This window comes from Hylobates moloch, unplaced genomic scaffold (assembly GCF_009828535.3).
Source record: "Hylobates moloch isolate HMO894 unplaced genomic scaffold, HMol_V3 SCAFFOLD_7, whole genome shotgun sequence".
Taxonomy (NCBI): domain Eukaryota; kingdom Metazoa; phylum Chordata; class Mammalia; order Primates; family Hylobatidae; genus Hylobates; species Hylobates moloch.
Window position 1 is genome coordinate 43,112,898 of NW_026652282.1, and position 13,644 is coordinate 43,126,541.

The 13,644-nt window shown below is 45.0% G+C and overlaps 1 protein-coding gene across 1 annotated transcript; it reads left to right on the plus strand.

The window, feature by feature from the left end:
• The first annotated feature begins 1,453 nt into the window (after positions 1-1,453).
• On the plus strand, positions 1,454-12,626 carry LOC116811653 (putative protein SSX6). Its single transcript, XM_032756843.2, has 8 exons — positions 1,454-1,647; positions 3,776-3,864; positions 4,296-4,410; positions 5,100-5,195; positions 7,036-7,085; positions 9,048-9,183; positions 11,525-11,629; positions 12,092-12,626. The coding sequence occupies exons 2-7, from the start codon at positions 3,796-3,798 to the stop codon at positions 11,623-11,625; spliced, it is 567 nt and encodes a 188-aa protein (XP_032612734.1). The 5' UTR covers positions 1,454-1,647; positions 3,776-3,795; the 3' UTR covers positions 11,626-11,629; positions 12,092-12,626.
• The last annotated feature ends 1,018 nt before the right edge of the window (positions 12,627-13,644 follow it).

Consider the following 13,644-nt stretch of genomic DNA (forward strand, 5'->3'; position numbering starts at 1 on the left):
AGCGGGGGCAACATAGCAAGACTCCATCTCTTAAAAAATTATTTTAATTAAAAATAAATAAATACATAAATAAAAGCACAGACTTTGGACTCAATTCATCTTGGGGGTGAATCCCAGCTCTGTCACCCACTGACTATGTGATCTCGAGCAGACTGCTTAATTCTCTGAGCCTCAGTCTCAACATCTGCACACTGGGGATGCTAATAGCATTTAACTCAAGAGAAGGTTGTGAAAACGAATGGGAAGATGCACATAAAGGGCTTTGTGCTGGGCTCAAGGGCCATTGCCCTGTCCCTGCCCTAAGAGAGCTTGCTGTCATCCTGGGAGGATCTTAGAGAGATCAGGGCTGTAGATGGAAAGCCCAGAGAGGAACGGGGACTTGTTGGAGGTACTAGGGATGGGGGTAGCGGAAACTTCTTAGACAAATTGACTTATGAGCTCCCTGTTGAACACAGTGGGCCCCAATTACATACTCTTTTTAATACTATTATTATAAATATTATTAATATCAATGGGTAAAATATATTTCTGCTTCTTTGGTCTTTTAGAAAAAAATATATAGAAGTGTAGAAGTGTTTTTTTTTTGTTTAAATTTCTTTTTTAAAAAATGTTTTATAGAGATGGGGGTCTCACTATGTATCCCAGATTGTTCTGGAATTCCGGTCCTCAAGTGATCCTTCCACCTCCTGCCTCAGCCTCTCAAAGTGTTGGGATTATAGGCATGAGCCACTGGGACTGGCTCATTGAAATTTTTCTTTCTTTCTCTTTCTCTCTCTCTCTCTTTTTAAAGACAAGATCTCGCTCTGTGGCCCAGGTAGGCAGGAGTAGCCGGATCATGGCTCACTGCAACCTCGTACTCCTGGGCTCAAGCAATCCTCCTACCTCAGCCTCCTGAGTAACGGACTACAGGCACACCACACCACCTCGCTAATTTTATTTATTTATTTTTTTGTAGAGAAAAGAGACAGGGTATTGCTCTGTTGCCCAGGCTGGGGTGCAGTGGCATGATCGTGGCTCACTGGAACCTCTGCCTCCCAGGTTCAAGTGATCCTCCAGCTGTGGCCTCCCAAAGTGCTGGGATTACAACTGTGAGCCACCCTGCCGGCCCAAATTTCTTACGTCACTACAGAGTTCCTAGGAAAAATCCCATACCTGAAAACGACAGAAACTGACAGGAAGGATTTTAGATGACAACCTGCTTCATATACACTACTTATTAAAACTGGATAACAATGCACCACCGGGGAGGTAGGGAGGGATAGGAAAAATGAAAAGAGAAAATCAGCGCATACCTACTCTGATTTTGGAAGAATCTAAAGAGAAAATCAGAGCATGCGTACTCTGAACTTGGAGTAGCCAATCCCAGGGGATGCTTTAGGCGGGAAAGTCAGAGTTTCTGCCTCCATTTTGAGAAGGTTCTGTCTCTGGAGCCTGGACTGATAGACCCCACATCAGCTCGGCTTGTCTCGCCTACTGTTCTGACTTCTGATTGGCCAGATGGAGTTCACTAACTGCCCTGATTGGTCCATCATCCTGGGGCAGTGACATTGCAGAATATTTTCTCCTCCTCCAGCCACACTTCGTCACCAACTGCTGCCAACTCGCCACCACTGCTGCCGACCTCAACACCACTGCTTTGTCTCTGAAGTAGGTTCTCTTTAAGGGACACCCTAGATGGGCTAATCAGGGCAGATAGAAAAGGAGGAAGCCTCTGTAGGGCCGTCAAGTGCTTGGGGTTCCGAAAATCTTGAGGACAGAAAGACAACTAATGCCTTTCAGGACGATCATCATGGAGGATCTTCCCACCTCGGCCTCGGGTCTACAGGCCTGTGTCATCCCACCCCTGGTATTGTTTTTTTTTTTTTTTGTATTTTAGTAGAGACGGGGATTCGTTATGTTGACCAGGCTGGCCTCAACTGCCTGGGCTCAAACAATCCTCCCGCCTCAGCCTCGGGACTACAGGCACGCACCACCCCACCCTCAATAATATTTTTTATTTTTTATTTTTTATTTTTTTAGTACGGACGGTTTCGCTATGTTGGCCAGGCTGGCCTCTGCCGCCTGGGCTTAAGCAATCCTTCCGCCTCGGCCCCGGGACTACAGAAGTGCACCATCCCGCCCACGATTTTTTTTTTTTTTTTTTTTAGTAGAAACCGGGTTTCACTATGTTGGCCAGGCTGGCCTCAACCTCCTGGGCTCAGGCGATCCTTGCACCTTAGCCTCAGGACTACAGATGTGTGCCATTCCGCCCCTGCTAGTTTTTTGTTTTGTTTTTTTTTTTTTTTTTTTTTTTTTTTTTTTTTTTTTTTGGAAACGGAGTCTCGCTCTGTCGCCCAGCCTGGAGTACAATGGCGTGATCTCGGCTCACTGCAAGCTCCGCCTCCCGGGTTCACGCCATTCTCCTGCCTCAGCCTCCCGAGTAGCTGGGACTACAGGCGCCCGCCACTAGGCCTGGCTAATTTTTTTTGTATTTTTAGTAGAGACGGGGTTTCACCATGTTAGCCAGGATGGTCTCGATTTCCTGACCTCGTGATCCGCCCGCCTCGGCCTCCCAAAGTGCTGGGATTACAGGCGTGAGCCACCGCACCCGGCCCGTGCCCCTGCTAGTTTTGTTGTTTTTGTTCTTTTTAGTGGAGACAGGGTTTCCTTATGTTGGCTGAACTGGGCTTGACCTCGGCTAAGGTGACCACCTCGGCCTCGAAACTACAGGCAAGAACCACCTCGCTGATGTTATTATTTTTGTTGTTATTATTAGTAGTAGAAATGGGGTTTTGCTATGTTGGCCAGGCTGGCCTCGACCCATGAGGCTCAAGAGATCCTCTTGCCTCAGCCAGGGGACTACAGGGGAGCACCACCCCGCCCCCACTAATACTTTTTAATTTTTTTTTTTTTTAGTAGAGGGTTTTTCTAGGTTGGCTAGGCTAGTATCGACCTCGTGGGCTCAAGCGATCCACCCCCCTTGAACAAAGTGCTGAGATGTTATAGGCCTGCGCCACCGCCCCCAGCCAATTGTGTGTGTGTGTGTGTGGTTTTTTTTTTTTTTTTTTTTTGTAGAGATGAGGGGTTTGCTATGTTTCCCAGGCTAGTCTCAACCTCCTGGGATCAAGAGATCTGCACACCTCGGCCTCCCAAAATGCTGGGATTACAGGCATGAGCCACTGCGCCTGGCCGATTGCTGCAAATTGAAACACCCCACATTTTCTCTAAGTGATGGCAGACTCTTGTAGTCTCAGAGATTCTAGCTCTCTTCCTTCTAATAATTAACAAATAATCCAGTAATAGCTTCTAAATCTGTTCATATTAGTGAAGGTCATTTCTCTTCAACAGAACAAACCCCCCATCCCTCTGCCTGATCAGATCCATCACCAGAGAGACCACGTTATGTCTGGGACTCACTTCCCTCCTTTTATTTATTGAGTCGGGGAGTCAGAACGCCCCAACTCAATAAAATTACACAGTCACGTCCCTGCCTCCCCAACAAGGGTCTGTACATCTTTCAGGGTAAGCCTAGCCCCAGGGAAACTACTAACAGCATTAGCCAACCCCCTCCCGAAGACTCAAGGCTGCTAGGAAACCTGTCATCCCCAAGCAATACTTCTCCAGGCTCCTTGTTTTCATCTGACTTCTCTCCATGTTCTTACGGACAGATAAGCCCCGAATGGAGAAATGCAACACCTAATTCCAGGTGACTGAGTGTGGCCAGCCTTCACTGATTTCTCCCTCCACAGGACCAAGGGTCCTGTGGCTAGAAAGTCTCAGGTTGCTTCTCTTGCAGGTCAGACTACTCCTGGTGCCATGAACGGAGACGACGCCTTTGCAAAGAGACCCAGGGATGATGCTAAAACATCAGAAAAGAGAAGCAAGGTAAGGTGACCTGGAGGGGGCATAGCAGTGGTCCAGGGGACAGAGTAGGGAGATCAGGTTTCTGAGGAGGGGAGGACAGAGGTACTGGAGACAAGGAGCAGGGTCTCGGGGGAGATCTGCATCCTTGGGAGCCTCCCATCCTCGCTCTGTCATCACCTAGCATCCCTGGAGACAAGTCTGTGACCTTGCACTCCATTTGGTGACTCTCAGTCCATTCTGGAAGGTGGGAAGAGAGCCAGACAGCAGCATTAAAGCCCTAATGTGTGCCACGGGAGAAGCTAGGGTAGGTCCCCCATGGTCTCTCAATTAACCATGGCATCAACCAGGATGGATTATCATCCTCACTTCCCAGATCCAGCACACAGGAAGCGGCTCCAGCTGAATGGAAGACATAACTAGCTGAGTGACTGCCAAAATTTATTTTTTTTTAGGCCTTCGATGATATTGCCACATACTTCTCTAAGAAAGAGTGGGAAAAGATGAAATACTCGGAGAAAATCAGCTATGTGTATATGAAGAGAAACTATGAGGCCATGACTAAACTAGGTAACAAAGTTCTAGGAACAGACAAGTCTGGGGACACATGAGCATCCCTTTTCCTGCTTTGGCTACTTCTTAGGCTGCAGAAAGTACCCCACATTTTCCTTTTGTGCAGGGAAAAATCGCAAGGCAGCTTCTATTATTCTGCTACAGAAGGTGTTCTGCTCTTCTGTATCCTGTCAGAGCTGAGGGTGGGGACTGGCCATAGTGGAGCTTGTACCTGGATCCTGCACTTTTCTCTCCCTTAGGCGTCTGTTCTGATCAGCCCAACTGTCTCTGTGGCATTGCAGCACACTTCCCACCCTACCTTCCTTCTCTCGGCTTGTCTCTTTCTCTCTCTCTCTCTCCCTTTTTTTTTTTTTTTTTTTTGAATCAGAGTCTCACTCTGTCACCTAGGCTAGAGTGTAGTCGCGCAATCATAGCTCAATGCAGCCTCGAACTCCTGGGCTCAAGCAATCCTTCTGCCCAGCCGATGGAGTAGCTGAGGCTACAGGCACATGCCACCATGCCCAACTAATTTTATTTTGTATTTTGTAGATATGGGGGTCTCTCTATTTTACACAGGCTCATCTTGAAATCCTGGCCTCAAACAATCCTCCTGCCTCAGCCTCCCAAAGTGCTGGTACTACAGACATGAGCCACCGTGCCAGGCCTAAGTTTGTCCCTTAAGGAATAAACATTTTGCTTCTTTCTAGGTTTCAACGTCACCCTCCCACCTTTCATGTGTAATAAACAGGCCACAGACTTCCAGGGGAAAGATTCTGATAATGACCGTAACCGCAGGAATGAGGGTGAGTAGATGGGAAGGGACTGGAAAGGTCTCCTGAAGCCCAGTTGCTTTTCAGCTCAGCTACCTGGGAAAGATCCTCTGGCATTTGTTTCCTCATACACATCAGGGTTGAGTGAAAAAAAAATTGCATACAGAAAGTTAACTACAGAGGCCAGTCATAAAATTCTAAAACATGCAAAACAACAATATGTATTTTCATGGATAATAAGTAAATGGTAAATGCATAAAAACATAAATGCAAATAAAAAGGCATCAAAATGAGGAGACTGGCTGTAAATGGAGAAGGAGCGGGGGCAGGGATTGGTGAGTGCTGCACAGACAGCTTCAGTCATGACTTGTTGATAGTGTGTTTTGTTTTGTTTTGTTTTTGTTTTTGTTTTGAACTGGAGATTAGCTCTTGTCGCCCAGGCTGGATTGCAATGGCACAGTCTCAGCCCACTACAACCTCTGCCTCCCGGGTTCAAGCGATTCTCCTGCCTCAGCCTCCTGAGTAGCTGGGATTACAGGCACCCACCACCATGCCCACCTAATTTTTGCATTTTTAGTAGAGATGGGGTTTCACCGTGTTGGCCAGGCTGATCTCAAACTCCTGACCTCAGGTGATCCACCCGCCTCAGCCTCCAAAGTGCTGGGATTACAGGTGTGAGCTACTGCACCCAGGCCGTTCCTAGTGTTTCTAACATTCTGAATAAATAAATCAGATCTAACATAGTCATGGGGTAATGTTGAGATGCGGCTGAACTCAATATTATTCCCCATACTTTTCTGTGTGTTTGAAATATTTCTTTTTTAAAGGACATGTTGTTCTTGCTAAACACTGTTAATGAATCAAAGGACAGTTAAGACAATTTTAAAAGTGAAAAAAAAGAAAATGTTAAAAGTGTAGAGCCGCCAAAAACTTCCAGAGATTGTTTCATTAACAGCATGTAGATATTGGATAAATAACTTAAGAGAGAGGGTGATGCACACATTATGTAATAAAGATTGCCGTGTCTCTGTACTTTATTAAAACCAAATAGTCTTCTCATTCCCAAACAACCCCAATTATCCGTGATGAGCTTGGAAGTGAGTTTGAAAGAGTGATCCCTCATCTAACACACTGAGAGCTTTCCCAATTGTCAGTGAGCAGAGATAACATAGGATGAAAAAAAGACAGGCTCTTGGGTAGAGATCTTTGTGCATTTCAGGAATATAAAGAGGACATATGTGTTTACTTGCTCTTCTGCTCTGACAATACAATCATAAGACAAGGTCAGAGTGTCTAAACTGTCTGCAATATACTTATTACTCCCCAACTAAACAGTCCAGAATCAACCATCTCCCACAATCACCATAAGAGATCTGAAAATCCAGTGCTTCAGTATCTGCCAAGTTTTGACATTAAAGGAGTGTCTTTATACTGAAAATATTTCAGAGCCACTGGACTAAATCATCCATGGTTCATCACACATTTAACAGCTTAATTCACATACCATAAGATTCACCCATTTGAAGTGTACAGTGATTTTTAGTTATTCACATCTTGAGTGGATACAGTTCAGATTCCCAACCAATCAGTTTAATTATTTGGGAAAAAGTAAAAGATATGTAATGGAATAAGATGAGACTGTGATGGGATTTAACCCCCATTTGAGAAACCATGAGATGTAAAATTCTGAATTGATGCCCCAGATAAATGAACCAGCCATGACTAAACATAATTCAGAAACAAATCTCAAATAACTCCTCAACAATGAGTGGACTCATAACCCTCTGCTGCAGAATGCCGTCATGCGACAGAAGTCTCTCTAGAGTTTGGAAATCTTTACCAACAAGAAAAATTCTGATGTATTCTCTTTCAGTTGAACGTCTTCAGATGACTTTTGGCAGGCTCCAGAGAATCATCCCGAAGGTGAGTATCTCTCAAATCTAAAGGACCAGAGAACCTTTTTCCCTTCACGGATGTGAACACTGGGAAGAGTAAGAGAATATCAAAAATGCCCTCATTGCCTCTTTCTCCCCATATCTATCACACCAACTTATGTAACATCGACGGCTTGATAATACTAACAGTTGTGATCCTTAATACTTCTTTTGTTTTCATAGTGATGCCAGATACTATTTTAAGCAGTTCACATGGATTAATTAATTTAATCCATGAGAAGACCTCTATGACGTTGTTTCTTTTATTATCTCCAAATAATAACGAGTCACACACTTTGGTTGTCATCCATGTAAAAGCCATGTGACTTGGCACAAATCTTCTAAGTTATCAGAGCTCCAGATTCCTAGTCCATGAAATGGAAGTAAAGAATAATGGTTCATGTTATAGACCATAATTATCAGCAAAATAATAATAAAATGAGGCTATCGGGGTACAGAGATGTTAAAGAATTTTCCTGGGGCGCAGTGGCAGTGGTAGTCTAATCCAGAGCTCCAAGCCATTTAAAGCTCATTCACGTTTGCATTTGTTTATGAAGTTCAGATGTTGCTCACTAGGGCTTTACCCCATAGGGCCTGCTGGTGCTTCCATTGAGACACCCACTCTTGCAACAGGAAGGACCAGCTGGCCTCTCTTCTGTTACCGGGGCCACTCCCATGGCTTAGGAATCGCTTTGACTGTTGGCCCCTCCTTGAGCTCCTTGAGGGCTTTGTCTGCCCCTGGGGCATCCGGGAAGCCCCAGTCCCAGCCCAGGGGATCCCTCAGAGGCCCCTGAATGAGTGATTCCGCAAGTGCAGATTCAGCTCTGGTTTAGAAGCTAAAGGGATCTGGGAGTTGGGTTGCCAGTATGGAGAACGAATTCAAAGAAGGATCCAGAAAGGTATTAATTGTTATTATTATTACATTTGAACAATGTTTACAAGCTCAGAGAGGATTTTCCCTTAGTCTATTTTACATGTATTATTCACTATTTCATAAGTGAGGAAGCTGAGTAAAAAGTAGCTTAAGGGCCGGATGCAGTGGCTCACGACTGTAATCCCAGCAGTTTAGGAGGTCGAGGCGGGCAGATTACAAGGTCAAGAGATCGAGACCGTCCTGGCCAACATGGTGAAACCTCGTCTCTGCTAAAAATATAAAACTTAGCAGGGCGTAGTAGCGCCTGCCTCTACTCCCAGCTACTCGGGAGGCTGAGGCAGGGGAATCGCTTGAACCGGGGAGGGGGAGATTGCAGTGAGCCAAGATCGCGCCACTGCACTCTAGCCTGGTGACGGAGCGAGACTTTGTCAAAAAAAAAAAGTAGCTTAAGATTATTGGTCACTGACACATCCCAATGTAACCAGAACTGGTATGGGCACCACCTCACTGAATTCCACATTCAATGTTGGTGCCTCGGTAGGGTGGTATGCCAGATCTGGTACTGCTTTCTTTGCTGCCTAGATTAATTTCAGCAAACCGTTTCTTTACCTCTGCCTTCCTTGTATTCATCTCCCCACACCATCTTGTTCAGCAGTGTTTTGTCCCCTCTCTATGTCTTTACATTTACTCTCCCAGCAGCTGTCTACAAGCTTATATGGGATCCCTTGTATTTTATAGAAGTTCTTCCTTTTGTAGACCTTGTGAATTCTTAGAATGCTATTTTTCTCCAAATCTTCTCTGTACCACACTCTGAATTACATGGAGATTTCTGCTGTTTGCACGAATGTCAGTCTTAAAAGAGTGTGAAGATAAGCATTCTAGCCCTGGAAACCCCATTCATTTAGGCCATTCCTTTTGCTTCTAATCTCCCAGGTTTCTCCTATTTAGGCAAGTGTAACTCTCCCAGTGTTGTTGAGAACACTGAATAAGCTAATGCATGTGAAGACCCTTTGTAAGGTCTAAAGCACTATAGAAATGTCACTCATACTGTTTATCTGTGACCTTCACATTATAAAGATCACCCCCGAGAAGCCAGCAGAGGAAGGAAATGATTCGAAGGGAGTGCCAGAAGCATCTGCCCCACAGAACCATGGGAAACAGCTGTGCCCCCCGGGAAATCCAAGTACCTCTGAGAAGATTCACGAGACATCTGGTAAGAGGAAGCAATTCAGGAAAAACCCCTCTGGCTTCCCTGGCTATGTTGAGGTGTGTGGACTGGGTGTGTGGCATTGATCCCAGACAAGCCCGGGTCCAGGCTGGGCTGAGGAGCTTGCCCAGCTCCAGATGAGATGTTAGACGTGACCTCCAGAGACACAGACTGGAGTTCTCATCCATAGAAAAACCACGTGACTTGGGACAAGTCTTCCAAATTTTCTCAGCTCCAGATTCCTGGTCCATAAGATGGAAATAAAGAATCATAGTTCACAGATTGTTTGGAGGCATTAAATTTAATCTAAAGGCCTCATGACATGAACGGTGCTCAGGCGATTCTATCTGTGATAACCTGGGATCATATCTTACTCAGCTCAATGCCTGATACCCAGTACAGGTGTACTTCAGAGATATTGCAGGTTCAGTTCCAAACCACTGCAATAAAGTGAGTCACACACATTGTTTTTCGTTTGTTTTGCAGTGCATACAAACATTATGTTTACACTATACTGCAGTCTACTAAAGAGTGCAATAGCATTATGTCTAAAAATGTACATACCTTAATTTTAAACTAATTCATTGTTAAAATGCTAACAATCTTCTGAGCCTTCAGTGAGTCACTCTTTTTGCTGGTGGAGACTCTTGCCTGGGTGGTGATGGCTGCTGGCTGATCAAGGTGGTGGCTGCTGAAGGCTGGAGTGGCTGTGGCAGTTTCTTAAAAGAACACAACAGTGAAATTTGCCACATGGATTAGCTCTCCCTTTCATGAAGGGTTTCTCTGTAGTATGTGATGCTATTGGACAGCATTTTACCCACAGGAGAACTTCTTTCAAAGTTGGAGTCAATCCTCTCTAGCTATGAAAGTCCTAGATGGCATCTGCTTCCAATAGAAGCCTAGTTTATCTATATTGAAAATCTCTTGTTTGGTGTAGCCACCTTCAACAGTGATCTTAGCTAGACCTTCCAGGTAATTTGCTGCAGCTTCTCCAACAGGGTTTGCTGCTACACCTTGCACTTTTATGTTACGAAGACGACTTCCTTCCTTAAACCTCATGAACCAACCTCTGCTAGCTTCACACATTTCTTCTGCAGGTTCTTCACCTCTCTCAGCTTTCATGGACTTGAAGAGAGTTCTGGTCTTGCTCTGAATTAGACTTTGGCTTAAGGGAATGTTGTGGCTGGTTTCATGTTCTATCTTGATCACTCAAACTTTCTCTATTGCAGCAGTAAGGCTGTTTTGCTTTCTTATTCATGTGTTCACTGGGTATTAGTATTATTCTTTCCTTCAAGAACTTCTTTGCATTCACAGCTTGGCTGTTTGGTGGAAGAGGCCGAGCTTTCATCCTGTCTTGGCTTTCAGCATGCCTTCCTCACTAAGCTTAGCCATTTCTAGATTCTGATGTAATGTGAGAGACATGCGACTCTTCCTTTCATTTGAACAGTTAGTGGCCATTTTAGGATTGTTAATTGTTCTAATTTCAGTATTGCTGTGTCTCAGGGAATAGGTAGGCCCAAGAAAAGGAAAAGAGAAGGGGAAGAGCTCATCGGTGGAGCGGTCAGAAAACACACAACATTGATCAATTATGTTAGTCATCTTCTCTGGGTGGAGTTTCTGTTGCCCCTAAAACATTTACACACAACAGGGTGACTATAGTCAATAATAACTTAATCATACATTTAAAAATAATTAAAAGAGTGTGATTGGATTGTTTGTAACACAAGGATAAATGCTTGACGGGATGGATGCCCTATTTTCCATGATGTGATTATTACGCATTGTATGTGTGTATCAAAATATCTCACGTACCCCATAAGTATATACACCTACTGTGTATCCACAAAAATAAAACAAATTATTTTAAAAGACTAAAAAACAACAAAAACAATTGCAATAATAACATCAAAGCTCACTGATCACAAATCACCATAACAGATATAATAATAACGGAAAAGTGTAAAATTGGTGAGAATTCCCCCCAAAAAATTACAGTGTCTGCAAAGCACTATAAAAATGAGGTGCCATAAAACAAGGTATGCCTGTGTGCCCTTAACAAATACGTGCAGAATGAAAGGAGGTATGGGTGAATGTTCCCAGAAGTGAAGAGGTTGGGAATCTAAACCTCACAACGGAAGGAGCCAGAAGCTAAAACTTTAATTGGTATTTGTTGTGTATTGGTGTGGGTCCAAGGCCTCAGCCTCTCTAAGCCAGAGAATGTGAAAAACTGGATAATGAAGTCCCATGGGCACTAGGGAGAGGGAAGGCATCTCCTTTTTTTGAGAAAACAGAGCCTAACACTCTCCAACCTACCCAACCCTCATCTTCCAACTCTTCTCCATCATAGGACCCAAAAGGGGGAAACATGCCTGGACCCACAGACTGCGTGAGAGAAAGCAGCTGGTGATTTATGAAGAGATCAGCGACCCTGAAGAAGATGACGAGTAACTCCGTGAGTGAACCTTGGGCTCACCCCCCACATCCCTGCAGATGTGCTATTCTGTTATGGTACTGGTATCCCATCTTGTCATTTGTTTCCCAAATGATTCCTTTACTCATAATTTTCTACTGTACAGCATTGGGGCTGAATGATGAGATTTCCCATGCTCTTTCTACGCCCTGCCCTGTATATCCAGGGATCCTCCCTACCCAGGATGCTGTGGGTTCCCAAACCCCAGGTCAGCCCTGATATGTGGCCACACCTTCCTCTAGCCTAGGAATGGATAAACCAGGCAAGGAAGTCACTGTGGCATGAGCAGATGGTTCACTTCGAGGAACCATGGAAGGCGTGTCCAGGTCCTGAGGCAGGGCAGAATCAGAGTGTGCAGGGTCTGCAGGTCAGGAGGAGTTGAGATTGAGTTATCAGGCAGTGGAAACTCGCTGTCACTTACTTTCCTTCTCTCTTCTCGCCTAGGCCTTGGGGATATGACACGTGCCCTTGATGAGAAGCAGAATGTGGTGACCTTTCATAAACATGGGCATGGCTGCGGACCCTCATCATCAGGTGTATAACAAGTGAAAGCAAGTGCTCACAACCGTGAAAAGTTGAGCGTCATTTTTCTTAGTGTGACAAGAGATCGATGTTAGTGTTTCCATTGTATTTTCTTACAGTGTGTCATTCCGTTAGATACTATCTTTATCATTGATGAGCAAGACATACTTAATGCATATTTTGGTTTGTGTATCTATGCACCTACGTCAGAAAACAAGTATTGTCAGGTATTCTCTGCATAGAACAGCACTATCTTCATCTCTCCCCAGATGTGACTACTGAGGGCAGTTCTGAGTGTTTAATTTCAGACTTTTTCCTCTGCATTTACACACTACACCACACACACACACACACACACACCAAGTACCAGTACAAGCATCTCCCATATGCTTTTCCCATTGCCATGTGTCCTAGTCAAGCCCCCCTCACTCTGTTTCCTGTTCAGCATGTACTCCCCTCATCCGATTCCCCTCTATCAGTCACTGACAGTTAATAAACCTTTGCAAACATTCCCCAGTTGTTTGTTCCTCTCATTATTGTGCATACAGCTCTGTGCACATGTGTGAATATTTCTTTAGATTCTTAGAAGTGGAATTGCTGTGTCAAAGGAGTCATTTATTCAACAAAACCCCAATGAGTGCGTCCTCGTGCTGAGCGCTGTTCTAGGTGCTGGAGAGACATCAGGGAACAAGACGGGGAGATGTTCCTGACCACCATTCTAGAGGAGGATGTTTCCAGTTGTTGGCTTTGTTTGTTTGTTTGTTTGTTTGTTTGTTTCTTCTGGAGATAGGGTCTTTCTCTGTCCAGGTGGGAGTGCAGTGGTACGATCATAGCTCAATGCAGCCTTGAACTCCTGGGCTCAAGCAATCCTCTCACCTTGGCCTCCTAAAGTACTAGGATTACAGGCACGAGCCACCGCACCTGGCCTCCAGTTTTTATTTTGATAGGGACTATACACTTCAGTCCTGGAGCAGGATTCTGCAGCAGGTGGATGGGCAACTTGGCCTTCTCTCTCTGAACCATTTTCGGGTTCTAGGGCTGGGACGGTCCATTTGGGAGTATGTAGGAGGAGACACAGATGAAATCATCATCTGGGGAACATGGAGGAATGAGGAAGACGCATGCACTGTAGACCATGTGATGCACAGGGAATAGAAGAGTCCATTTAGTCTCCATGCAGGGGAGCAACAGTGAGAAAGTCCCCTGGACAGAAGCATGAGACTGCCCATCAAGGGTCTCACCAACCAAGGGCCTGGGGGCTGGGGTGGGGACGATGATTTGGGAATGGGACAGTTCTTTCTCACATGTACCATTGCACAGTGTGGAGGGGAAACAGTTGTGGGGAAGGGAAGGGCAGAGGGGAGTCTATTTTAGAACAAAGCATTGTGTGTGAAAGGAGACATCAAAGCTCCATTCACACACCACGGACTTGAAACACCAGCCCCAGGTGGAGGCAGGATTGGAGCTGTTTTGAC